At 43.5% G+C, this 27332-nt stretch overlaps 1 protein-coding gene across 2 annotated transcripts; it reads right to left on the reverse strand.

Annotated features, from left to right (window-relative positions):
- Positions 1-2625: 2625 nt before the first annotated feature.
- chst6 (carbohydrate sulfotransferase 6) lies at positions 2626-25452 on the reverse strand. Of its 2 annotated transcripts, none has more exons than XM_035798743.2 (2): positions 25275-25452; positions 2626-5580 (listed from the first exon to the last, which is right to left on the reverse strand). In XM_035798743.2, the coding sequence occupies exon 2, from the start codon at positions 5559-5561 to the stop codon at positions 4377-4379; it is 1185 nt and encodes a 394-aa protein (XP_035654636.1). In that variant the 5' UTR covers positions 5562-5580; positions 25275-25452; the 3' UTR covers positions 2626-4376. The 2 variants fall into 2 exon arrangements, with proteins under 2 accessions (XP_035654636.1, XP_035654637.1); XM_035798744.2 differs by having other exon boundaries at positions 2626-5583.
- Positions 25453-27332: the final 1880 nt, after the last annotated feature.

Genomic DNA, 27332 nt, shown 5'->3' on the forward strand with positions numbered 1-27332 from the left:
ATGGATTAATTATTGACACAACAGAAAGATACGGCAATATTTTATCTAGACATTGGGTGAAAGTTTTAGGTATACATTTCTCGAGCGCATCAAAGTTCTAAGTGTGTTTTGTAGTGATTTACCCCTGGTAAAAACCTTCTAGTCTTTTGTGTAATATATTCCAAAATTCAAACAAAATACACCGGCGACACCATTTAGGCGATACAGGTTGGGAGCAGTGTTTCTGATCGGTTTGACAATTGTCTTCTAATGTATTTGTCTGTATAAAATTGCATCTTCAGCGCACATCATTTTCTGCTTGGTTTCCAGAGAAATGCAGCCTAATGAAAGAGAGAAATTCAACAACTACCAAGGTCTAACAGATCTTACTTCTAATTTCAAATGTATTCCAATTTATGATGCATGGATTTGATCGAAGTGTTCAATGTATTTTCGCTGTTATCAAAATAACTAATGGTATGTGCATGTAGCCAGGCAATCCCACTCGCTTCCAAGCATGTGCTCACTAGGAACGAGCACATATCTCATGCACTAAATGATGCCAGATGAAAAATATAAGGATTATGTGCCTTTCTCCTCTGGGAGAGGACTGCACATGGTTTATTATGCATGTATGAGCCATACATCAAGTCTAAAACGGGAGGTTTAAAAAATAACTAGTTTGTTTTCATCCTCTGGAACACCTCTTTAAGTGTGGTGTGGTGCCAAATAAAAATGTTTCACTTGAAATGTCAATTAGGAACCCTATACTTAATACCGTGATGCTAAGTTATTGTACTTTAACTAGATGAAGGGGGTCATGTCAAGCAATGTAATGTACAGGTAACGTAAAGTGCCAAAATGAAGGGAAAACCAACATACATACTTCATTGGGCGTTGGGCCACCACAGGCCGCCAGAACAGCTTCAATGCGCCCTGGCATAGATTCTAGTGTCTGGAACTCTACTGGAGGGATACGATACCATTCTTCCATGAGAAATTCCATAATTTAGTGTTTTGTTGATGGTGGTGGAGAACACCATCTCAGTCGCCGCTCCACAATCTGTCATAAGTGTTTAATTGGGTTGAGATCTGGTGACTGACACACACACACTCCCTTTAAACCCCCTATGCTACTCTGAGACCCCTCTTTCAAACTCATCGAGATTTCTTCTTCTAGCCATGTTCGCCAAATGAATGGGAAACCGGGAATTTGTTTACATGACCCTAACTAAGCATGATGCATGTTAATTGCTTAATTAACTTAGGAACCACACCTGTGTGGAAGCCCCTGCTTTCAATATACTTTGCATCCTTCATTTATTCAAGTGTTTTCTTGATCTGTATCTACCATTTACCCGACAGCATCTAAGGACATTGGGGCAGCAGCGTAGCCTAGTGGTTAGAGTGTTGGACTAGTAACCGAAAGGTTGCTGACAAGGAGCTGACAAGGTAAAAATCTGTCGTTCTGCCCCTGAACAAGGCAGTTAACCCACTGTTCCTAGGCCGTCATTGAAAATAAGAATTTGTTCTTAACTGACTTGCCTAGTTAAATAAAGGTTAAATAAATAAAAAAATAAACATGAGCCAATGAATGATCTCTGTTCGCAGAGGGAGCTGTTGTATCATGCTTTCACAAAAATATGCCTCACCTTTAAATGTGTCAGGTAGGTAGGTCTAAACAAGATCTCCAACAGGTCGATCTCCAAACAACTCTGAAAGTACATGCAATTTTCAAGTGTTCCACCGCAAACGGCCATAAATAAATCTCCCAAGTATCAGACACCGCAGGCTCCCAGCAACTACAGTATCTAATCAACGTAACATTGACATTGTCCCACCCATGGTTAGCAAATAGTTTCCCAATAAACTTCTCAATTAAATGTTAACTGCAAAGTTGGCTTACCTGGCAGAAGTATATCATGAGTAATAAGTATATCGTTTGTTATTATTTGTTATTTGCTAAATTTGCCATGAAATGAGCAGCAGCTGTACAGAACCATTGCTAGACCAGCACATTAGATGGCACATTCCTCACTGGCTAGATGCCCAATTGAAAGATCAAATACGCAATTAAAGGGGAATTACACTAATTACACAAAATGTTTCCTTCTGGTGTGATTTAAGCATTGACATGGAATCAGAACATATACTTTCATTATTTCTCTATGAACATTTGTAATTTTGAGTGAAAAAAAGAATAATTCTCAAACCAGGAAAAATAAAATAGGGAAAATATGGGAAAATATAAAACAGAATTTGGAAAAAAATATAAAACACTTTATAGGGCCCCCACTTATAGTTGTTTAATTAACCATTATTTTACCTGGTATATTGACAGAAAACAGTGCACTACTTTCTCTTGTACACCAAGGACCCAGGAAAGAGTTGCAGGGGAGAGGAGAAGAGAAGAACGTGCCTATTTGAAATCTAGAAAAAAATGTGTAGCTCGCGACATGTTTCATATTTTAAAAGTAGCCGTCATGCTAGAACAGGTTGGAGACCCCTGGTATACTGTACCAGCAAATTAGCCTACGTCTTCATTTACAGTCAACATACCTTCTGTCCAGCGTACCACAACCAAACACCACCAAATCTATTTACAGCAAATAACAAAGAGTAAAATATGGGGCAAATAAGGACTAATTTAATAAAATGTAACATTTATTGCTAATAAATCAACAGGTCAAACAAAATCAATTCAGAAATCACCAGTACATCATAATCTCACCATAATCAAATAAAATCATCTGGTTATTATTAGATAATTACATTGGGAAAATTAAGATTATTCCATTAGCATTGCCTACAGTAAGCATTCTTACTGTCATTTGTACAAAACAAAGTATAACAAAGCCAGATCTAGGTGAGAAAGTCAAATGAAGTGGTGGCACCAGACCACTATCATTTTAACCAAATTCATTTTTTTCTACACCCATGAATAACAACATAACTTACATAGCAGGGGATTTGTTCACATTATACTGGGAGCCATATTGAAGTGTGACGACTGCATGGATAGCAAACTTCATAGCAGACTCACCTAAAAGTATCAGTCACAACATAATAAAGTAGAAAGATATTTATTTAAAAAATGTTATTTAACCTTTATTTAACTATATTTGAGGACATTCCACATTTAATTATGCCCTTCAGTTAAATAATGTCATTGATATTCAACACTATGGAATGGTTCCTGAAACAAAGAGCAGGGTGCATAAACTTTTTAATGACATAACAAAGTCATAACACTGTTTCATTTTTAACAATGCTGTGTCAAAACTGTTTTGCAGTGTAACAATGCTGTGGTGTGTAAAAGGTCACTCTATTCTTGATTAATGATCTTATGGCGTTAAACAAAGCCACTGACCAACACTCATTGCAAGGTTTCCTAGACACAGATTAAGTCTAATCCTGGACTAAACCATGGAGTACCTGTTTATATAAAATTATATACACACTAACAAAACCCATAAATCCACTTTCATAGACCACCAAACCATTACAAACACACAGGCATTCACACGCACACTGAGTTGCACCCTTTCTCACATGCACACTTGTACATGTGTTTTCATCTGGTGCTTCAAACTACAATACATTCTGAGCATAACTGGTTGTGATTGAGAGAGAGGGCTTATCATCAGTCTTCACTGACGGCTACAGTACAGCAGCTCCTTCTCAAACCCCGGTCGGGAATAACATCATGCCACAGAGCTGGGCTTCATCTCTGGCTCCGGTATGTGTAGGTTGGAAATCAATGTGATTTAAGATATATCCCACTGCCTAACTCTTTCATTCCTTCCCCAAACACTAACCATTATTTCAGTACTCTATAGAACATTACAACAATGACATAAAGAAAGATTAGAATTGAGAAAATAAAACAACATAACCATTAGTCTCTGTAAACATAAACCAAAGTAGATCTACATCTCGGTGACATGCATTAACCCATGGGTCCCCAATTACATTCAGCCTTGGGCTGATATTTCCTTGAGTGGATGGATGGTCAGGGGGGCTGGAATAACTGATCGCAAGAATCCCAAACAGATATAGTATTTGACAAAAACAGAATAATTTCAAACCTTGATTACACTGGGATACGATCACATATGCCTCTCTATTTATTAGTGTAAATACTTGGGCATGGATTTCCTAAATTAAAATCATTTTGAGCTGATTTCCTGGTGATTTGACAGTATTTTATGTTCCGTGGATCACCTATTGGGGAACTTTGCATTAACCCCTAACCAATACTGGCCTCCAAGCTCTTTTTCCAGTTCTATTTCCCTTAGGGGATGGATATTGACACCCTCCTGTTGGTGAATAGTTGCATTGTTCTCATTCCCACAAATACATTTCAGTGTGATTTGGTCTCTGAAAATATTATCTACTCATTGTTTGTCAGTTTTGGAAGGGAGCCAGCTGAAGTGATATCGTTCACGGGGAGTCAGAAGGTCCACGTCAAGTTTCTTCTGTTCTTTCTCACTGTCAACGGTCCTATAGCCCAGCAAAGACATGGCGCCCTTACACACCTCCTGGATGTTCCTTACCTTGTCATGGGGCAAAGTAGTACGCCAAGCCTGAGAGACGTCTGCTGCGTTGCGGGAGGTGATTTGGAAGGCCTCCTTCTTGGTGCCCTTGCCCTTACCGTGGGTGACCTTATAGATCCACTCCTGTAGTGACTGTGTCATCTCCAGCCCCACAAACTGATACATACTGTCAATCTCTGTCAAGGGGTCTCTCACCATGTCCTCGTAGCGTACCATCTTGTAACGTCCACGTAGAAAGTCTGGAGGTTTGAGCATGGCCCTCTCGTGGATGCGGATGTGGCTGCGGCATATCTCCTGCATGACGCGATACTGTGTGTCATCCACCTTGGTGTTGCCTTGCTCCAGGACCAGGGCATTATCCTTCACTAGGGCTTTGGCTGACTGCTCCCTGGAGCGCGCCACGGCCCGCGGGTCTCTCACCAGGTGGATGATGCGCAGGTCCAGAGTGGGGTCCTGCAGGAGAGGGTACAGGGAGTCTAGCTCAAAGAAGCGCACCTCTTTGAGCACCACATGGCTGTAGGTCCGACATGCCTCTTCTGCCCCCTGCAGGCCAGGCCTGTCACACTTCTGCTTGCACTCTGTCTCGTTGCTGAAGAGGTGGCGGGGTGTGAGCTGGCAGGCAGGGGGAGAGCACAGGGCACGGCTGTGGCTCCACATAAAGAGGGCTGACATGTTGTGCTGGGTGGGAGTGTAGGCATCCATGACAGACATGTCACACTGGAAGACGCTGCGCATCAGGTCTCTCACCGCCATGCGCAGTGCCCGGGCTCCAGGCATCTGCAGAGTGGTCCACACATGCCACGATGGCTCCATCAGGTAGAAGACAGACGGGTGCTGGCTGAACACCTGGCCCAGGAAGGAGGATCCAGACCGCCATGAGGACAGCAGGAGCACGTGGACCTTGCCCTGGGAAGGAGGGCTACCACAAGGGAGCTGGACATACCATCCAAACAGCAGCACCACAGCCACTCCCTGAAGAAGCAGCAGGAACACCACGGTCGGTGGCGTCAGTCTGAAGCGCGGCATGCCGGAGACTCTGCGTGAGCTGCTGGGAATTTATAGGAGAGAGAGAGAGAGAGAGAGAGAGAGAGAGAGAGAGAGAGAGAGAGAGAGAGAGAGAGAGAGAGAGAGAGAGAGAGAGAGAGACAGACAGAGACAGAGACAGAGAGAGAGACAGACAGAGACAGAGAGAGAGAGAGAGAGAGAGAGAGAGAGAGAGAGAGAGAGAGAGAGAGAGAGAGAGAGAGAGAGAGAGAGAGAATAAGGAGAGGCATATTTAGAGTTTCATTCCAAAATGCTATGTATACACATCTTCAGAAATGTTGGTAAAAAAAATGTTTATTGTTTTAAAAAAATATGAAAGAGATGTGTTTTTCACTAATCATGGCATAGAGTTGTTTAATTAAAGACATGTATTTGTTTAAAATCTATCACTTGATGGTTTCATTTCAGAGAGACAGCTCTTGAGTTGGGAAAATCTTGTGCAATACACCGACGCATGTCTTGTATTCAAGATCCTTAATGGCCTGGCTCCCCCTCCACTCAATATTTTTGTTAAACAGAAAACCCAGACATATGGCAGCAGATCCACAAGGTCTGCCATGAGAGGTGACTGTATAGTTCCCCTAAGGAAAAGCACCTTTAGTAAATCTGCATTCTCTGTGAGAGCTTCCCATGTCTGGAATACACTGCCATCAGACACACATAACTGCACCACATATCACACTTTCACAAAATGCTTGAAGACATGGCTAAAGGTCAATCAGATTTGTGAACATGGTCCCTAGCTGTGTGTTGCCGCTTTCCATGTTGTCTGTAGCTTGTGAGGTATGGAAACACTTTGTTGCTTTTATGAATTTTGTCTTGCTGCTTTTTGTTCTATGTTGCTCTGTCTGTATGCTATGTCTTGCTTGTCCTATGTTGCTATGTCTATGGTGCTATTGTCTATATTGTAATTGTTTTTAATAACCTGCCCAGGGACTGCGGTTGAAAATTAGCCGGCTGGCTAAAACCGGCACTTTTACTGAAACGTTGATTAATGTGCACTGTCCCTGTAAAAATAAAATAAACTAAACGAAAAACTAAACTAATCATGTTCTTAGCAAAATGCTATATATCTGCTTCACTGAGAAATAAGTTGTACTGCTATGTTTTATAGAGTGAATCAAGTAATGTAACAAATAATTACGTTTTTTATAAAGGAATGTACAAATGAAACATTTGTGACATCAATATTTAAAAAATATTTGTTTTATATAATTCAATACACTAATATGAGAACTGTATGTAAAACATTTACATTTGACATTTACATCTGACATTTCAGTCTTTTAGCAGATTCTCTTATCCAGATTGACTTAGAGTAAGTGCATTTATCTTAAGACAGTGGTTACCAACAGGATAATCGCGATCGACTGGTCGATCTTCAAGGTATTCTGGATAAGAGCGTCTGCTAAATGACTTAAATGTAATGTAAATGTATTCCTAATCGCTCACCAAAGACTTCTGTAGAAAAGCCAATGAAAAAGCCATGCGCTGCTTTTTAAAATTTGTATTAATCTTTCGCTGTTGGTAGTAAGTGCACTTGATTCAGAAGTCCTGCATGCCAGTTAGGCAGGGTTCCCATTTTAAACCATTTAATTTGTCTGGACGTACAAACTCTACCTACCCGGTGGAACTTAGTAGATAAATCAAGTGTACCTACTGCGCTGGCCAATCGGAAAGCTCAAATGACCGTTCCTACATTGCCAGTGTACCACAACCCTGCAGGAAAATTTGATACTAGCCTAATAGCCTTTATTTTTGAAGTTTATTTTGTAATTTTATTTTTACTCCCAATTTCGTGATATCATATTGATAGTTACAGTCTTGTCCCATCGCTGCAACTCCCGTTCAGACTCGGGAAAGGTGTAGGTCGAGAGTCATGCGTCCCCCGAAACACAACCCCGCCAAGCCGCACTGCTTCTTAACCCGGTAGCCAGCCGCACCAATGTGTCGGAGGAAACACCGCTGGCTACCGAAGTCAGCGTGCATGTGCCCGGCACGCCACAAGGTGTCGCTAGAGCGTGATGGGACAAGGACATCGCAGCCAGCCAAACCCTCCTTTAACCCGGACGATGCTGGGACAACTGTGCACCGTCTCCCTGTTGTGCACCGTCTCCACCATCTCCCGGTGCACCGTCTCCCTGTTGTGCACCGTCTCCACCATCTCCCGGTGCACCGTCTCCCTGTTGTGCACCGTCTCCACCATCTCCCGGTGCACCGTCTCCCTCTAGCACTGCGATGCAGTGCCTTAGATGTGTGCGCCACTCGGGCTGCAATGAATGAGTGAGTAGCCAAATGTGTTGATAGGCCTGAGTTTCTGTTTTTATTATTAGCAGCGCGTTTGTCTCTATTTTAATATAGAGGAATATTTCAATTTCTCTGGTCATGGAAACAATATTAATTTGTGCATGAGACAGAAATAATGCAATGCAACTCGATGTTCGCCATCAGGTGGAAGACTGTCCCATCTTTCTGGTCAGGGGTGTATTTATTCTGCCGATTCTGTTGCTAAACAAAGTGGGATTAAAATTGATTTAGTTGTCATTGATCTACACAAAATACTCCATAGTGAGAATAAAATTCTACAAATAAAAATGCAGAACTAAAATATAGTTGTTGCAAAAGTACTCACACATTTTGTTTACTCAAGCCTAAAATAGTTCAGGAGTAAGATTTGGCTTAACAAATCACATCAGTTACATGAACAAAGTTTCTGGTCATATGCACATCCTAATGTGCTGGGCTAGTAAAGAATACCTGTAAAGAACAGGAAGTCTGCAATTCACCGCTTTATTGATGACGTTTTGATCCGAACCAGATCTTCATAAAGTCAAACAGATTGAGTGGTCACATCCAAAATCTACACATTTCTCCTCACATGACCATTACGCACATGACGCATGGTGCGTGTGGAAACAATTAAATTCACTTTTGCGCATAGTCCATCATAATTAATCACAAAAGGTACATATGGTCATAAAGCATTATATACAACGGGTGGGTCTAATCCTGAAACCGCATTCCAGTCAGTGTCTATTCCACAAGTTACCACCGGCTAAATCTATGACTTTAAAATTCCTATTTACACTGTTCAATCTCAATGCGCAATCCACTGTCATCAGCACAGCCAGGCAATATTTTACTTGATCTCCACTATTAAAAACATCTAGACATTATTCCACATATCTTTTAGACTAACATTTAGTTTTCAACAGCGGAGATTTGTATAAACCTTGCAGTCTCTCTCCGACATTTGCAACATTGTTTCAATATTCCAATTCGATCTCCAGCTGTCCCATAGTAATGAACGTGTATGGAATCGGTACGAAACAGAAAGGCAGGCAGCATTTCTCAGCCAGTCGAAGTCATGAATCACTTGGCATCATTTTTTAGTTAAAAAAACGAAGTGCAGCTAGTTTGTATTCTTTCCAGCAACAGTTCGAAGTGATTGTGTTAGCTGTGTTGTTGGATAGCTCCTCTGAACAACAGTGTCCTGACAAGAGAGGACATTTTCTATGCCAGGCGAAATTGTGCCTCATTGTTATGGATATATCCAAATAAATGTTTATAGAAAACAGCTAAACAAATGCAGTTACAGTTGTTATTTTGGCTGCACTGTTTGACGTGACTGTAAATTAGCCATAGTTGACTAGCTAGCAAGCAAGGGATAAGAATTTTGCCTTGCCAGAATAGCAATGGAACATTTAGGATGAACGAGTGGGTTTCGTCCATAGACACAGAATAAAAAGACAAAGACTGGGTCGCTTCTCTGGCAACCAAACTGATAGAACAAACGACCAGTCGGCGTGGGTAGCAACCAGAGATTTATGTCGGGACTATATCTTGTGGAAGGATGAAATAGTATGAATAAATTCATCAAAATATATTTTTTTATAAAAATCATTATTTTAATATGTTGGTAACCCATTGTATAAAAGTGATAATGCCCTCGAAGCCTGTGTTTGGAGGATATATTCAGGCAACATTCGCACTGAGCTAAAGGGTAGAGCTGCCGCTTTCAAGGTGTGGGACTCTAACCCGGAAGCTTACAAGAAATCCTGCTATGTCCTGCGATGAACGATCAAACAGGCAAACCGTCAACACAGGGCTAAGATTGAATCATACTACACCGGCTCCGACGTTCGCCTTATGTGGCAGGGCTTGCAAACTATTACAGACTACAAAGGGATGCACAGCTGCGAGCTGCCCAGTGACACAAGCTGTTAGGAAAATTATGATTAAATTACTGAACAATATTCTCATTTTAAATAGAACTGTAAGTAAGTAAACTTATACTCGGTTTTATTATATCTGATTAACAATATGAGTTCATAAGAAGGGATTGTGTGACACGGACAAGGAGTAATTAAAGTAAATAAACACCATTCCAACTCGGAAGAACGGAATGGGTTGTGGATTAAGTAAACAGATAAGGTAGTTAAGCTATGATTGAACTGACGAAACTGAGCTCTGGGGTGTTTTAGATAAGGCAGTGAGTGCATTCCTAGGTTTTCTGTTAGTTAGAACTGTCAGCTAAGTGGTGATCGATAATGGTGAGGAGTCAAAAGTTAATTCAGTTTTGTTGTGTGTCCTGTGTATGTGCTAGGGGGTCAGAATGAACTTTTAAAGTTCCCTTTGTCTCGGTCGAGAGGAGGAGATTCACTTTAGAAGCAATGAAATGACGTCATGTTATTGTATATAAACTGTTGCTCGTGGTAACGTGGCAGCGCGCTCCATACACAAGGCTGCGGGGCCAGACGGATTACAAGGACGTGTGCTCCGGGCATGTGTTGACCAACTGGCAGGTGTCTTCACTGACATTTTCAACATGTCCCTGATTGAGTCTGCAATACCAACATGTTTCAATCAGACCACCATAGTCCCTGTGCCCAAGAACAAAGGCAACCTGCCTAAATGACTACAGACCCGTAGCACTCACGTCCGTAGCCATGAAGTGCTTTGAAAGGTTGGTACGGGCTCACATCAACACCATTAGCCCAGAAACCCTAGACCCACTCCAATTTGCATACCGCCCAGATCCACAGATGATGCAATCTCTATTGCACTTCACAAAGCCCTTTCACACCTGGACAAAAGGAACACCTATGTGAGAATGCTATTCATTGACTGCAGCTCAGCGTTCAACACCATTGTACCCTCAAAGCTCATTACTAAGCTAAGGATCCTGGGACTAAACACCTCCCTCTGCAACTGGATCCTGGAATTCCTGACGGGCCGCCCCCAGGTGGTGAGGGTAGGTAGCAACACATTTGCCAGGCTGATCCTCAACACTGGAGCTCCACAGGGGTAAGTGCTCAGTCCTCTCCTGTACTCCCTGTTCACCCACGACTGCATGGCCAGGCACGACTCCAACACCATCATTAAGTTTGCAGACGACACAACAGTGGTAGGCCTGATCACAGACAACGATGAGACAGCCCTTAGGGAGGAGGTCAGAGACCTGGCATTGTGGTGCCAGAATAACAACCTATCCCTCAACGTAACCAAGATGAAGGAGATGTTTGTGGACTACAGGAAAAGGAGGACCGAGCACGCCCCCATTCTCATCGACGGGGCTGTAGTGGAGCAGGTTGAGTTTCAAGTTCACATCAACAACAAACTAGAATGATTGAAACACACCAAGACAGTCATGAAGAGGGAACGACAAAGCCTATTCCCCCTCAGGAAACTAAAAAGATTTGGCATGGGTCCTGAGATCCTCAAAAGGTTTTACAGCTGCAATATCGAGAGCAACTGGTTGCATCACTGCCTGGTATGGCAATTACTCGGCCTCTGACCGCAAGGCACTACAGAGGGTAGTGCGTCCGGCACAATACATCACTGGGGCCAAGCTGCCTGCCATCCAGGACCTCTACACCAGGCGGTGTCAGAGGAAGGCCCTAGTCATAGACTGTTCTCTCTACTACCGCATGGCAAGCGGTACCGGAGTGCCAAGTCTAGGACAAAAAGTATTCTCAACAGTTTTTACCCCCAAGCCATAAGACTCCTGAACAGGTAATCAAATGGCTAAGCGGACTATTTGCATTGTGTGCCCCCCCAAACCCCCCCTCTAACCCTCTTTTTACACTGCTGCTACTCTGTTTATGATATATGCATAGTCACTTTAACTATACATTCATGTACATACTACCTCAGTTGGGCCGACCAACCAGTGCTCCCACACATTGGATAACCGGGCTATCTGCATTGTGTCCCGCCATCCACCACCCCCTCTCTTTTACACTACTGCTACTCTCTGTTGATCATATATGCGTAGTCACTTTAACCATATCTACATGTACATACTACCTCAAACTAACCGGTGTCTGTATGTAGTCTCGCGACTGTATGTAGCCTTTCTCTACTTACCTATTGCTCACCTAACACCTTTTTTGCACTATTGGTTAGAGCCTGTAAGTAAGCATTTCACTGTAAGGTATTGTAGGTGTTGTATTCAGCGCACATGACAAATAAACTTTGATTTGATATTGGCAAGATTTGCACAAACACTGGCTTCTCTGGCATTATCACTTAAACAAAATCAGGCAGAGTTCAAACCAAATAAAATCAAATTTTATTTGTCACATACACATGGTTAGCAGATGTTAATGCGAGTGTAGCGAAATGCTTGTGCTTCTAGTTCCGACAATGCAGTAATAACCAACAAGTAATCTTACTAACAATTCCTAAACTACTGTCTTATACACAGTGTAAGGGGATAAAGAATATGTACATAAGGATATATGAATGAGTGATGGTACAGAGCAGCATAGGCAAGATAGAGTAGATGGTATCGAGTACAGTATATACATATAAGATGAGTATGTAAACAAAGTGGCATAGTTAAAGTGGCTAGTGATACATGTATTACATAAGGATGCAGTCGATGATATAGAGTACAGTATATACGTATGCATATGAGATGAATCATGTAGGGTAAGTAACATTATATAAGGTAGCATTGTTTAAAGTGGCTAGTGATATATTTACATCATTCCCATCAATTCCCATTATTAAAGTGGCTGGAGTTGAGTCAGTGTCAGTGTGTTGGCAGCGGCCACTCAATGTTAGTGGTGGCTGTTTAACAGTCTGATGGCCTTGAGATAGAAGCTGTTTTTCAGTCTCTCGGTCCCAGCTTTGATGCACCTGTACTGACCTCGCCTTCTGGATGATAGCGGGGTGAACAGGCAGTGGCTCGGGTGGTTGATGTCCTTGATGATCTTCATGGCCTTCCTGTAATATTGGGTGGTGTAGGTGTCCTGGAGGGCAGGTAGTTTGCCCCCGGTGATGCGTTGTGCAGACCTCACTACCCTCTGGAGAGCCTTACGGTTGAGGGCGGAGCAGTTGCCGTACCAGGCAGTGATACAGCCCGCCAGGATGCTCTCGATTGTGCATCTGTAGAAGTTTGTGAGTGCTTTTGGTGACAAGCCGAATTTCTTCAGCCTCCTGAGGTTGAAGAGGCGCTGTTGCGCCTTCTTCACGATGCTGTCTGTGTGAGTGGACCAATTCAGTTTGTCTGTGATGTGTATGCCGAGGAACTTAAAACTTGCTACCCTCTCCACTACTGTTCCATCGATGTCGATAGGGGGGTGTTCCCTCTGCTGTTTCCTGAAGTCCACAATCATCTCCTTAGTTTTGTTGACGTTGAGTGTGAGGTTATTTTCCTGACACCACACTCCGAGGGCCCTCACCTCCTCCCTGTAGGCCATCTCGTCGTTGTTGGTAATCAAGCCTACCACTGTTGTGTCGTCCGCAAACTTGATGATTGAGTTGGAGGCGTGCGTGGCCATGCAGTCGTGGGTGAACAGGGAGTACAGGAGAGGGCTCAGAACGCACCCTTGTGGGGCCCCAGTGTTGAGGATCAGAGGTGAGGAGATGTTGTTACCTACCCTCACCACCTGGGGGCGGCCCGTCAGGAAGTCCAGTACCCAGTTGCACAGGACGGGGTCGAGACCCAGGGTCTCGAGCTTGATGATGAGCTTGGAGGGTACTATGGTGTTGAATGCCGAGCTGTAGTCGATGAACAGCATTCTCACATAGGTATTCCTCTTGTCCAGATGGGTTAGGGCAGTGTGCAGTGTGGTTGAGATTGCATCGTCTGTGGACCTATTTGGGCGGTAAGCAAATTGGAGTGGGTCTAGGGTGTCAGGTAGGGTGGAGGTGATATGGTCCTTGACTCGTCTCTCAAAGCACTTCATGATGACGGAAGTGAGTGCTACGGGGCGGTAGTCGTTTAGCTCAGTTACCTTAGCTTTCTTGGGAACAGGAACCATGGTGGCCCTCTTGAAGCATGTGGGAACAGCAGACTGGTATAGGGATTGATTGAATATGTCCGTAAACACACCGGCCAGCTGGTCTGCGCATGCTCTGAGGGCGCGGCTGGGGATGCCGTCTGGGCCTGCAGCCTTGCGAGGGTTAACACGTTTAAATGTCTTACTCACCTCGGCTGCAGTGAAGGAGAGACCGCATGTTTTCGTTGCAGGCCGTGTCAGTGGCACTGTATTGTCCTCAAATCGGGCAAAAAAGTTATTTAGTCTGCCTGGGAGCAAGACATCCTGGTCCGTGACTGGGCTGGATATCTTCCTGTAGTCCGTGATTGACTGTAGACCCTGCCACATGCCTCTTGTGTCTGAGCCGTTGAATTGAGATTCTACTTTGTCTCTGTACTGACGCTTAGCTTGTTTGATAGCCTTGCGGAGGGAATAGCTGCACTGTTTGTATTCGGTCATGTTACCAGACACCTTGCCCTGATTAAAAGCAGTGGTTCGCACTTTCAGTTTCACGCGAATGCTGCCATCAATCCACAGTTTCTGGTTAGGGAATGTTTTAATCGTTGCTATGGGAACGACATCTTCAACGCACGTTCTAATGAACTCGCACACCGAATCAGCGTATTCGTCAATGTTGTTGTCTGACGCAATACGAAACATATCCCAGTCCACGTGATGGAAGCAGTCTTGGAGTGTGGAGTCAGCTTGGTCGGACCAGCGTTGGACAGACCTCAGCGTGGGAGCCTCTAGTTTTAGTTTCTGTCTGTAGGCAGGGATCAGCAAAATGGAGTCGTGGTCAGCTTTTCCGAAAGGGGGGCGGGGCAGGGCCTTATATGCGTTGCGGAAGTTAGAGTAACAATGATCCAAGGTTTTTCCACCCCTGGTTGCGCAATCGATATGCTGATAAAATTTAGGGAGTCTTGTTTTCAGATTAGCCTTGTTAAAATCCCCAGCTACAATGAATGCAGCCTCCGGATAAATTGTTTCCAGTTTGCAAAGAGTTAAATAAAGTTCGTTCAGAGCCATCGATGTGTCTGCTTGGGGGGGGGGATATATACGGCTGTGATTATAATCGAAGAGAATTATCTTGGTAGATAATGCGGTCTACATTTGATTGTGAGGAATTCTAAATCAGATGAACAGAAGGATTTGAGTTCCTGTATGTTTCTTTCATCACACCATGTCTCGTTAGCCATAAGGCATACGCCCCCGCCCCTCTTCTTACCAGAAAGGTGTTTGTTTCTGTCGGCGCGATGCGTGGAGAAACCCGTTGGCTGCACCGCTTCGGATAGCGTCTCTCCAGTGAGCCATGTTTCCGTGAAGCACAGAACATTACAGTCTCTGATGTCCCTCTGGAATGCTACCCTTGCTCGGATTTCATCAACCTTGTTGTCTAGAGACTGGACATTGGCAAGAAGAATGCTAGGGAGTGGTTCACGGTGTGCCCGTCTCCGGAGTCTGACCAGAAGCCCGCAGCGTTTCCCTCTTTTTCGGAGTCGTTTTTTGGGTCGCTGCATGCGATCCATTCCGTTGTCCTGTTTGTAAGGCAGAACACAGGATCCGCGTCGTGAAAAACATATTCTTGGTCGTACTGATGGTGAGTTGACGCTGATCTTATATTCAGTAGTTCTTCTCGACTGTATGTAATGAAACCTAAGATGACCTGGGGTACTAATGTAAGAAATAACACGTAAAAAAACAAACAAACCTACAACATTAAAAAAAGATTACATTAGATATGGTTGGAATAGCCGCCCATTACGTGCAGGCCATGCGGTGGTCGTAGATAAAATTACAGTGACCTATTACAATGACTACTTGTGTACCTATAATAATTTCATATCAATTTATACAAAATGAACAAGTGGAGACCTGGATGGCAAGACAAATCAATGTGACATTCAGTACCAGTCAAAAGTTTGGACACACCTATTCATTCAAGAGTTTCTTTACTTTTCCTATTTTCTACATTGTAGAATAATAGTGAAAACATCAAAACTACGAAATAATATATGAAAATACATTTTATATTTGAGATTCTTCAAAGTAGCCACCCTTTGCCTTGACAGCTTTGCACAATCTTGGCATTCTCTCAACCAGCTTCATGAGGTAGTCACCTGGAATGCATTTCAATTAACAGGTGTGCCTTGTTAAAAGTTAATTTCATTTGTGTTTCTTTCCTTCTTAATGCGTTTGAGCCAATCAGTTGTGACAAGGTGGCGGTTTTGGCGCCATGATCTTGGTAAGGCAGGGTTTACATATACAAAGACACACCACCAGTCCACGTGAAGGGTTAACACGGTAAAAAAAAAGGATCATATTCCGGCAGCGTTCCTGATACACAGAACTCAAACAAAATAAATACGCGTCATCAGTGGATGGTCCTCCACTCTTGGTCTTTGGGGTTCACTCCGTGTTGAAATCTTCAGTTCCTTTATTCTGGTAAACATCCTTCTCCACCGTATGCTCAGTGTCTCCAATAGTCTCCTCCTCGTTTGCATGCTGGGGTCAAAGGAAAGACAAAGAAAGCAAACCCAGGGCGCGGTTAAGTAGAGGCCCTGATTGGTTTCACCTGTCTGTCGTTTAGTCTCTAATTACAACTGGAGACAGGTGTGGCTGTTCTGCTGCAGTCTGGCAGTTTCCCCTGAGCTGTCCATGGTCCTGCCTCTGGGGAATACTTCCCATTGCTGTCCGTGGTCCTGGCAGCCAGAAATCCCAGAAACCTCGCAGGCACATAATGTCCATCCACCACAAAACCCCTGAAACCGCTACATACCTTTCCCCCCAGCATTGACCCTGTGGTCAGAGCGGTCAAAGAAAACATGGCATGCATACGGGACATGGCATCTGCATTACCATGTGTAGAACCCAAAACGGTGGACGCTCCGATAGTGGAACGGCTGGAGGCTGAGGAACCACCGGGTGATCCGGGCGTTAGTGTGCTTATTCTGCTTCATCCAGGTAAGGGGAGCGTGATCGGTCATCAACACAAACTTGCGGCCCAAAACATAATAGTTAAAAAACTCCAGAGCCCATTTGATTGCCAAACACTCTTTTTCCACTGTTGCATATTTGGTTTTGTGGGGGATCAACTTATGGCTAATGTACAGCACAGGATGTTCCTCTTCCTGCGGGATTTCAGCTCCAATTCCAGTGTCCGATGCATCTGTCTCTACAATCAGAGGTTTCGAGAAATCCGGTGAACACAACACAGGGGCAGTGCATAAGGCCGTTTTCAGTTTCTGGAATGCCTCTTCGGCCGCAGGGTTCCACTGTACCATGGTAGGTTTGGCCTTCCGGGTCAGGTCACACAGGGGTCCTGCAATGATTGTGCATAATCTTGGATGAAATGTGTGTAATCACCGGTTATTCCCAGGAAGGTACCCCAGGCACCTCGAGGCTAATCCTGGATCACAGCGACCTTCTTCTCTTGTGGTTTGATCAACCCTCGCCCTATGGAATAGCCCAGATACTTTGCTTCACATACCCCCAACGTGCATTTCTTTGGGTTGGCTGTTGAGTCCTGCTTGCCGAAGGGCGTCGAGGACCGCTGTTAAATGGATTAGGTGCTCCTCCCACATGTGACTGTCGATTATCACCTTGTCCAGGTAGGCTGCAGCATAGGATTGATGTGGCCGCAAAATGCGGTCCATCAGCCTTTGAAACATGGCGGGGGCTCCATGAAGTCCTAAGGCCAGTCACACTATTGGAACAGCCCGTCTGGAGAGGAGAATGCTGTCTTCTAACGAGCTGCCGGGGTCAGAGTTAAGGTTTTTGGTGGACCCGTATCCCCAGAGGTGTGATGATGTCGTGATGGATGTGACTGGCGTGTCCTGGTAAGGAAAAAAATACATCTATATTTTTCAAAACCAACTAACGTAACTGAGACAGCAATACCTCTCCAAGGGTAATCTCCTCCAGCAGGTTCTCGGAAGAGGAAGTAGCCGAAAGTACTGATGTCTCTGTGTTTGTCCCTCCCCAACAGTGCCTATTGACTCACTCACTTTTTTAAAGGTTAATATGATACACCTGTTCTGGCTTCCTGCTCCCTGGCTGACGGATAAGGTAGTTCACAGCCCCAGTTTCTGCAGCACCTCGTAGGGACCCCACCATGTGGCCAGGAATTTACATACCGTCATGGGTACTAACACCATAACCCGATCCCCTGGGGGCGAACTCTCGGGGTTGAGTGGGACGGTTATACACTCGACTCTGGGCTTCTTGGGCCTGCTGTAAATGTTCCTTCACAATTGGCATTACCAACGCGCTTATGCTTTCTCTCATGTCTTCAATGTGTTCTATGACCGTGTTGTGGGGGCTGGACTGTTGTTCCCAGTTCTCCATCACATCTAACAATCCCCTGGGCCTGTGGGAAAACAATAGCTCAAATGGGGAAAAACTAGTGGATGCCAGGGGTACCTCACTTATGGCGAACATCAAAAACGGGAAGAGCTGGTCCCAGTTTTGCCCATCCCGCTCAATGGTCCGTCTAAGTATGGATTTCAGGGTTCTTTTGAATCTCTCGACTAGGCCGTCAGTCTGGGGGTGATATACAAATGTGCGCAAGTGATTTGAAGTAATTTACATAAATCTTTCATCACCTTGGACATCAACACCATACCTTGGTCTGTCAGGATCTCTCAAGGTAAACCTACCCTGGAAAACATCTGTAGCAGCTCTCTGGAGATGCTCTTGGTGTTGGCACTGTGCAGGGGATAGCCTCGGGATACCTGGTGGCATAATCAACTGTGACCAGTATATGTTGAAACCCTTTTGCCGACCGTGGTAAGTGTCCAATTAAATCCATAGCAATTATATCCAATGGCGTATCTATCACTGGCAACAGGATTAAAGGATTTAGTAAATCCGGGAGGGGTGAGGTCCTCTGACAATCAGGACACCCCTGATAATACCTTACCATATCCGCATACACCCCCGGCTAGAAGAAACATTGTAACACCGCTCTACGGTGATGTCATGGGACTTAGTGTCCTGGTATATAAGAGATGGTTGCTCATTGAAAAATGGGGAAAGGTGAGGACATGAGCAGGATTTACAGGTACCCCATTGATTACCTTGACATTCTGTCTGGCTTTCTGTAGTGTGCGGTCTTCCACCTGAGCAGTACCAAACCTTCCCCTATACTGTGCTAACTCAGGAGGGAACATGTTATATGCATCAGAATTTCCAAGCCCTTCGGCCTGCGCTTCCTGTTCCTCCCCTTCCACCATTTCTGGCCCATTTATCCTCACTGGGTTTCCTACCTCTTCATCATTTCATTCCCCTTCTTCTCCCAGGAGAACTCGAGTGTCGGCTACCGAAGTTGGCAGGTAAGTAGCAACTTGCTAATTTTCTTTTCTTAGGTCAGGAAGTTGTTTGGTAGCAGTTTCATTTTCTTTTCACCAGGAAATGTGAAGGATGCCTGGCATACCCTATTACTGGCACAGCCAGCTCCTTTGTCCTGTAGTCCGTTCCTTAATTCTTGAAATATGGACAGCCGCTACCCAGTAGTACGGGGTATGGTAGGTTCTCAACCAAACCTAGGTTACTTCGGAACTGCCCTCTGGTGGTGTTAATCTCTAAATCTGCGGTTGGGTAAATTTTGGTGTCCCTGTGTACACAGGTGATGTCCATGGTTGGAGTGGTAGTTCTTTGTGGCTGGGTTAATAGTGAAGGCATGATGAGGGAGACCAAGCTCTGGGAGTCTAGAAGAGCATCAACTTGGACCTGTACCCGACTGAGGTGCGGTGGGTGGCAGAGGGCTTGGACACGGGTAGAATGACATGGAAATGGTGTAGATTGGAAATGTCAATCTGCATGGGTTCCTCCTTCTTGGGACAGTTCCATGCGATGCGTCCTATTTCGCCACAGCAGTAGCACTCTCGGATGTCAGTATCCACCCCTCTATTCCCTGTCTTTGCTTCTTGTTGGAAAACACAATTCTGGTGCCCAAGTTTCCCATCCGCTCTTTGGATTTTCTCTTTCCAAACCCGGGGAGTCTGCAGTTGAGATGTCTTCCTTCCTCCTTCTTTGAGGCCTCCCTTTCCGGGGGGGTTCTGTCCAGCTGACTGGGTTTGAGCAGTTCTTCAGTTGCTCGACATCACTGAACAAGGTAAACCACTCCGTCCGCTGTGGTGGGACTGCCCAGGCTGACAACCTTTAACTTGTAAGGTAAGGCAGGGATGTAGTGGTCAATCATGATTCTTTCCATGATGTCCCCAGTACTGAGGGTTGCGGGCTGTAGCCATTTTTTTGCCAGGTGGACCAGGTCAAACTTTAAATGCGCAGCCACAAGGTTTCTCTGATCAATAGTCCTGATATTACTCCTGTGTTCTCCTGTCCTGCTATGCATTGTAAGAGCTTGTTTAATTTCTCCTACATAGCATAAACCAGAAATACATTTGATAAGTTATACCACATTTTTTATAGAACACTTGATGAAACCCTGAATCTGAATGGCCTTGTCTGTAATGAGGTGATTGAACATTGTGCTGTGATAGCTGTGCTGTTGTGCTGTGATGTGATGTTGTGACAGCCATGCTGGTTAAGCGTATTGGGGTAATTGAACATTTGTTCAAGTTACACTGGGTACATCTGTCACATCTGTAATTACCGTCCGACATTGTCTAGGAAGGTGATACATGGTAGCCGTGGAAGATCAGACCTCACCACCATTTGACTGATGTTGGGGCCGCGTCTGAAGACTACCTGCTTGGTTTATTGTTACTGTAATTTAATTATACCAATGTGTTTTCATTAATTGAATTCCCTTAATCTATTTCATGAGAATTTGTAAGATTCTTGTTTGCATAAAATAGACGGAGACCAGTCTTATCAATAATAGGTAACAGAATTTATTCTCGGAGCGCGCTACCACGAGCAACAGTTTATATACAATAACATGACGTCATTTCATTACTTAACAGAATCCCCTCCTCTCGACCGGGACAAAGTGAGGTTAAAAGTTCATTCTAACTTACTAACACACTCCCAGGTCACACAACATAATTGAATTAACTTTTGACCCCTAAACATTATCGATCACCACTTAGCTGACAGTTCTAATTAACAGAAAACCTAGGAATGCACTCACTTCCTTATCTAAAACACCCCAGAGCTCAGTTTCGTTGGTTCAACCATAGGTTAACTACCTTATCTGTTTACTTAATCCACAAACCATTTATTTCTTCCGAGTTGGAATGGTATTCATTAACTTGAATTACTCCTTGTCCGTGTCACACAATCCCTTCTTATGAACTCATATTGTTAATCAGACATTATAAAACAGAGTATATGTTTACTTAGTTACAGTTCTATTTGAAATATGGATATTGTTTATTCATTTATTCCTAATAATTCATTTATTAACAAGTATTTTCCAGTTGTGGGTCAGTGCTCAATATGTGCCAGTGTTTTTTTAATGACGTGGTCGAACTGTTTGCCTAGTGGGGAGTATTGAAAAAAGCATTGGACTCGTTGGTCAGGGGGGCGGGGTGGTTTGAGAGTGAAGCTCTCATCCTGGGTCATATTTTTGTAACGGACCTGTGCATCATGCAGCCAATCCTCTGGTTAATCCCACTGTCTAAAGCGCCCATCCAGACAGTGGGCATTTTTGTCATAGTCACTCTGTGTTCAACAGATCCTGCGTGTGTGACTGTATTGGCTGATAGGGAAGCCCTTTTTCAGGGGTGTATATTGTTGAAGCTATCTCCGCATAACAGGGAATTCTCATTAGTTGGCTTCCTGTATAGATCCGTGCTAAAGCAACCCCCTCCCTCTTTATCAAAATGTCCATAAAACTTGTTTCATGCACATAAAAGGTGAGAGTGAATTTCAGATGTTCTCTGCTTGTGCCCTGGAATAGAAGGAATATGTCATCAATGAACACTGGCGTAGCACACACCCCCGCAAGGCGATGGATGGGTGAGTGCTACGAGCCCCCCGAGGGGCCCACGAGCCCCCTGGAGGTCAGGCCCCCCAGATAGTATATGTACACATGTACACATCAAAACTGTGAAGGACCTCCGTGTTAATCTGGACCTAGATGTCTCTTCTGACGAACATATCACAAATATTTCAAGAACAGATTTTTTTCAATCTCTGTATCATTGCAAAAAATCTGACATTATTTGTCCAAAAATGATGCAGAAAAGCTAATCCATGTTTTTGTCACTTCTAGATTAGACTATTGCAATGCTCTACTCTCCGGCTACCCGAATAAATCACTAAATATAATTCAGTTAGTGCTAAACACGGCTGCTAGAATCTTGACTAGAACCCAACAATGTTATCATATTACTCCAGTATTAGTCTCTATACACTGGCTTCTTGTTAAGGCTGATTTCAAGGTTTTACTGCTAAGCTACAAAGCATTACATGGGCGTGCTCCTACCTATCTCTCCGATTTGGTCCTGCCGTACATACCTACACGTACGCTATGGTCACAAGACACAGGCCTCCTTATTGTTTCTAAGCAAACAGCCGGAGGCAGGGCTTTCTCCTATAGAGCTACATTTTTATGGAATGGTCTGCCTATCCATGTGAGACGCAGACTCGGTCTCAACCTTTAAGTCTTTACTGAAGACTGATCTCTTCAGTATATCTTATGATTGAGTGTAGTCTGGCTCAGGGGTGCGAATGTGAACAGCAAGGCACTGGAGAGATAAACCGCCCTCGCTGTTTGCCTGGCGGGCTCCCCTCTCTCCGCTGGGAGAGATTCTATGCCTCCGACCCTATTACGGGGGCTGAGTCATTGGCTTACTAGTACTCCTCCATGCCGTCACTAGGGGTGCGTCACTTTAGTGGGTTGAGTCACTGACGTGATCTTCCTGTCCTGTTTTGTGCCTCCTAGGGCTTGTGTGGCGGAGGAGATCTTCGAGGGCTACACTCAGCCTCGTCTCAGGGTAGTAAGTTTGTGGTCTGTTGATGTCCCTTTAGTGTAGTGGGGTCTGCACATTGGCAAAGTGGGTGTCTTATCTGGTGTCCTGTGTGAATTTAAGTATGCTCCCTCGAATTCTCTCTCTCCCTCCACTACCGGAGGACCTGAGCCATAGGATCATGCCTAAGGATTAACTGGCCTGATGACTCCTACCTGTCCCCAGTTTACCTGTTCGTGCTGCTGCTCCATTTTCAACAGTTCTGCCTGCGGCTATGGAACACTGACCTGCTCACCAGATGTGTTACCTTGTCCCAAACCTGCTAATTTCGACCCTCTCTCTCTACCGCACCTGCTGTCTCGACCTCTGAATAATCGGCTATGAAAAGCCGACTGATATTTACTCCTGAGGTACTGACCTGTTGCACCCTCTACAACCACTGATTATCATTCGACCCTGCTGGTCATCTATGAACATCTTGAAGAACAATCTGGCCTTAATGGCCATGTACTCTTATAATCTACACCAGGCACAGCAAGAAGAGGACTGGCCACTCCTCAGAGCCTGGTTCCTCTCTAGATTTCTTCCTAGGTTTCTGCCTTTCTAGGGAGTTTTTCCTAGCCACTGTGCTTCTACATCTGCATTGCTTGCTGTTTGGGGTTGAAGTCTGGGTTTCTGTATAGCACTGTGTGACCTCTACTGATTTTGATTGATTGATGTAATATATAGGCCTAGTGCCTAACACCTTGATCAGACCGACAGCGTCATTGTGTTTTGGTACACCAGAAGTACATTAATTTCCAATGGAACACTGCATTAGCCTTGCATTGCAGAGGCAGTTGCAGTGTGTTCTGTGTGGTGCATACGTATACATCAAATTGTATGTGTAGACTTGACAGAAATAGTAACAAAACGTAAATGTTTAACTTTTGTTGGACTATCCAGGGATGTAGTGCTGCTAGAGTGCCATTTTTCAATTTGAGAATACAAGGAGCTGGTAAAAATATTTCAGGAAAAAATATTCTGAAGTGTCCTGCAAGATCACATAATGATGAATGAGTATTTTACATAACAATACCAAATATAATAGCATAGTAGGTCTATAATGTTACTGTTACACCAAAAACACATAATTTCTAGTGAAATTTTAGGATGGTTAACTGAAGTTGAATAGGCACATTTATTTTCTCATGCGGCCAAAACTCAACAGGGTGTGCCACTAGGCAGGATATGTTTTGATTAAAACAAAATAAATACAAGGCTAATAGTTTGTTAACACCATCTGCTCTAATTCACTGGTAAAATGTGAAGAATTATCATTCATGATTGACAGTGATGATGGCCTATTTTGAAATCAGGTATGCCCTACTTGGTGATTGAGGGTTTTAAAATGTTATATTCCATTATAATATTCAACTGCTTCTCTAGTTTCAACTGTTCTGCCTGCGGCTATGGAACCCTGACCTGTTCACCAGGCATACTACCTTATCCCGGACCTGCTGTTTTCGACCCCCTCTCGCGAACTCTGAATGCTTGGCTATGAAAAGCCAACTGACATTTACTCCTGAGGTCCTGTCCTTTTGCACCCTCTACAACCACTGTGATTATTATTTGACCCTACTGGTCATCTAACATCTTGAAAAATATGATCTGTTCTTAATGGCCCTGTACTTTTATAATCGCCACCTGGCACAGCTAGAAGAAGACTGGCCACCCCTCAGAGCCTGGTTCCTCTCTATATTTCTTCATAGGTTCCTGCATTTCTAGTGAGATTTTCCTAGCCACTGTGCTTCTACATCTGCTTTGCTTGCTGTTTGGGGTTTTAGGCTGGGTTTCTGTATAAGCACTATGTGACATCTGCTGATGTAAAAGGTGCTTTATAAATACAGTTGATTTGATGGTACAAACTTTGATTGAGCTAATTAAAAAATATATTTGCGCTCCTGACAATGTTGGATTGCATAATGAAAAAAAGTTTTACTGTAGGACGTATTATGCAGCATTGATGCGATGACGCTGTCGGTCTGGTCGAGGCTATGCCTGTAAATGGGGCAAGGGGCACAGGTCCCAAAATCAATGGGCAAAGGCATGCTACAAAGTTTCTTCATCGAACAGTTAAAATGAATGAATAGTCTACATTTAGGACATGTTAACATAATTTATATGGTATATATATGCCTATATAATAATACATGTACTGTATATAAGTATTTATACATAATACATAACATACATAATAAAACATCATTATTCTTTAGATAGGCCTTGTATTAATTTTAGACCCGAATACATTTTTTAAAAGTAATGTGCTGAAATTGAATGGAACACTCAGCTACATTAGCCTAAATTAAGCCGTCTGTAGGGGTGCAATCCTTAGTTTCGGGCTATCCAATATCATACAGAACTACATACCAGACAACAGTGGACAAACACTGTTACAAACAGCGATCGGTAACCGTGATCCACAGATACATAAAACAATGTCGCTAAAAATAGTTTTTGTCGGAGCTGGTCAGTCCCAGTAGTTCGTTTATGCATGAATACTTTACCTTCTCCGCTGTGTTGCTGGGCGACGAGACCGCAATGAGTGAGGAGAGCTCTGAAACTAACTGTTGTATTACATTCACGGTCTTTAGGCAAACATCCCCTGCCTTCAGAGTGTTAGTTTGCGTAGCCTACAAAGAGTTTTGAGACGTGGCCATGAGAGCTGCGCCTGGCAGTGCAGACTGGTCTCATAGACTAGACGTAACATAGTAAACGTAAATCCGGGATACAGCCATGTGTATGGGACGTTACGTTTGGTATGGTTACATAACACAGAAGGTTACTTAAAATAGGGTGGTTGGTCAAAGTATAGTGGGCGTATAATGTAAACATCTAGCAAACCAAAAATTGTGTGTTCAAATCTCATCACGGACAACTTTAGCATTTTAGCTACTTTGCAATTACTTAGCATGTTAGCCCTAACCTTACCCCTTTTAGCTAACCCTTCCCCTATCCCTTTTAGCTAACCCCTCCCCTAACTTTAACCTAACTCCTAACCTTAACCCCTAGCCACCAAGCTAACGTTAGGAATGACAAATTGGAATTCGTAATATAGCATACGTTTTGCAAATTCATAAAATATTAAACATTTAGCAAATTTGTAACATATGGTACGAATTGCAATTCCTAACATATCATATGAAATGGATGATGGATGTTCACAAATTAATACGTACGATATGAAGCATAACATATAATGCAAAAAACAAAAGTCCTTTGAAACCTGATTAAAATGTGATAATATGTCAAACATTATAGTCCTATGTTATACAGGGGTAAATTGGTGCCAGCTTTTTCTCTCACACATATTGCAGCAAACTTTCGCCCATTACCTAAAGCAGACTGCTGCGCTGTACAAAGTGGCGTGCTCTCTTAAAGCAGCATACCAGATGGAGTGTCTCAGATTTGCGTACAGAAAAAAACGAAAAGTCTTGAGACCACATTGGGAAGTGGGATGGGCAGGGGACAGCAGGGGTGAGAGGGGTGGCATAGGAATCTCTTACCTAAAACCCTTTCAAGTAAACTTTCCTGGGTTGGAAAGGCAGTGCATAAAGAGAAGTGAGCTCATATAGATCATATTAAATTACTGCATTACCACGTAGATTATAGACTCATTTACTTTCATCAGGGGGTTATGGGGCTCATTAGGCCAAATGTCCCCCCAAAACATTTGGTATTTAATAACTAATTACCATGAAATAAAATGTAACTTTTGTACCACTTTGTTACTGCCTGTTTGGAATTCACAAATCACAACATGCTACTGATGCTCATTATTTGCATAGCCTTGGGCACAACTTTATAGGATGGTTACTCTGACCTAAAATGTCACAGATTAATATAATTCTGATCATGGACAGGTTCATTATGACTTATTTTGGACACTTGATTGATCAGTTTCAACTAACTTCCACAATATAATCCACCTTCACAAAGGATGCATCTGGTTCCTGATCACTGGTTCCTGACTCACATTCTGTGCTGCTCATTGTTTGGAAGATTGAAATAAAGAATATCAGGCTATAACTGAGTTAAAAATCTCTCTTAACAACACACCAAAGATTCCCTACATAAGGGAGCACATCACACCTTCTTTGGTGGTGACATTGAAAAATGTAATATTGAGCAGAAAGTTAAGGAAAGAAAGTGTTTTATTGAGCTACAGTGGGTGGGACTGTTGCTGATCTGGCCAGCCGAAATGGCTGCCAAGCTAAATGAGCCACACATTGGTATTGGACCAGAATGACAGGGAAATAATGACAGCATGTTTGTGTCACTGAAGAGAGAGAGAGAGAGAGAGAGAGAGAAGAGAGAGAGAGAGAGAGAGAGAGAGAGAGAGAGAGAGAGATTCTATCTATTTCTTTTCACGTTCCTCAGTGAAAACAATGTCCTGAGAAAATGTTGAATTGGCTTCTTACCAAAATACCGTACGACAGACCACGTGTACACACTGCAAACCCTTATTGACAAACAAACAAATGCAAAGTATTCTCATGCTTTGTGTATTTCAAAAAAGCTTTTGACTCAATTTGGCATGAGGGTCTGCTATACAAACTGATGGC

The sequence above is a fragment of the Oncorhynchus keta genome, chromosome 22 (assembly GCF_023373465.1).
Source record: "Oncorhynchus keta strain PuntledgeMale-10-30-2019 chromosome 22, Oket_V2, whole genome shotgun sequence".
In the NCBI taxonomy this organism is placed as follows: domain Eukaryota; kingdom Metazoa; phylum Chordata; class Actinopteri; order Salmoniformes; family Salmonidae; genus Oncorhynchus; species Oncorhynchus keta.

Excerpts from the sequence above, each read along its gene's own strand:
- chst6 (XM_035798743.2), bottom strand. The coding sequence starts at position 5,561 with ATGCCGCGCTTCAGACTGACGCCACCGACCGTGGTGTTCCTGCTGCTT.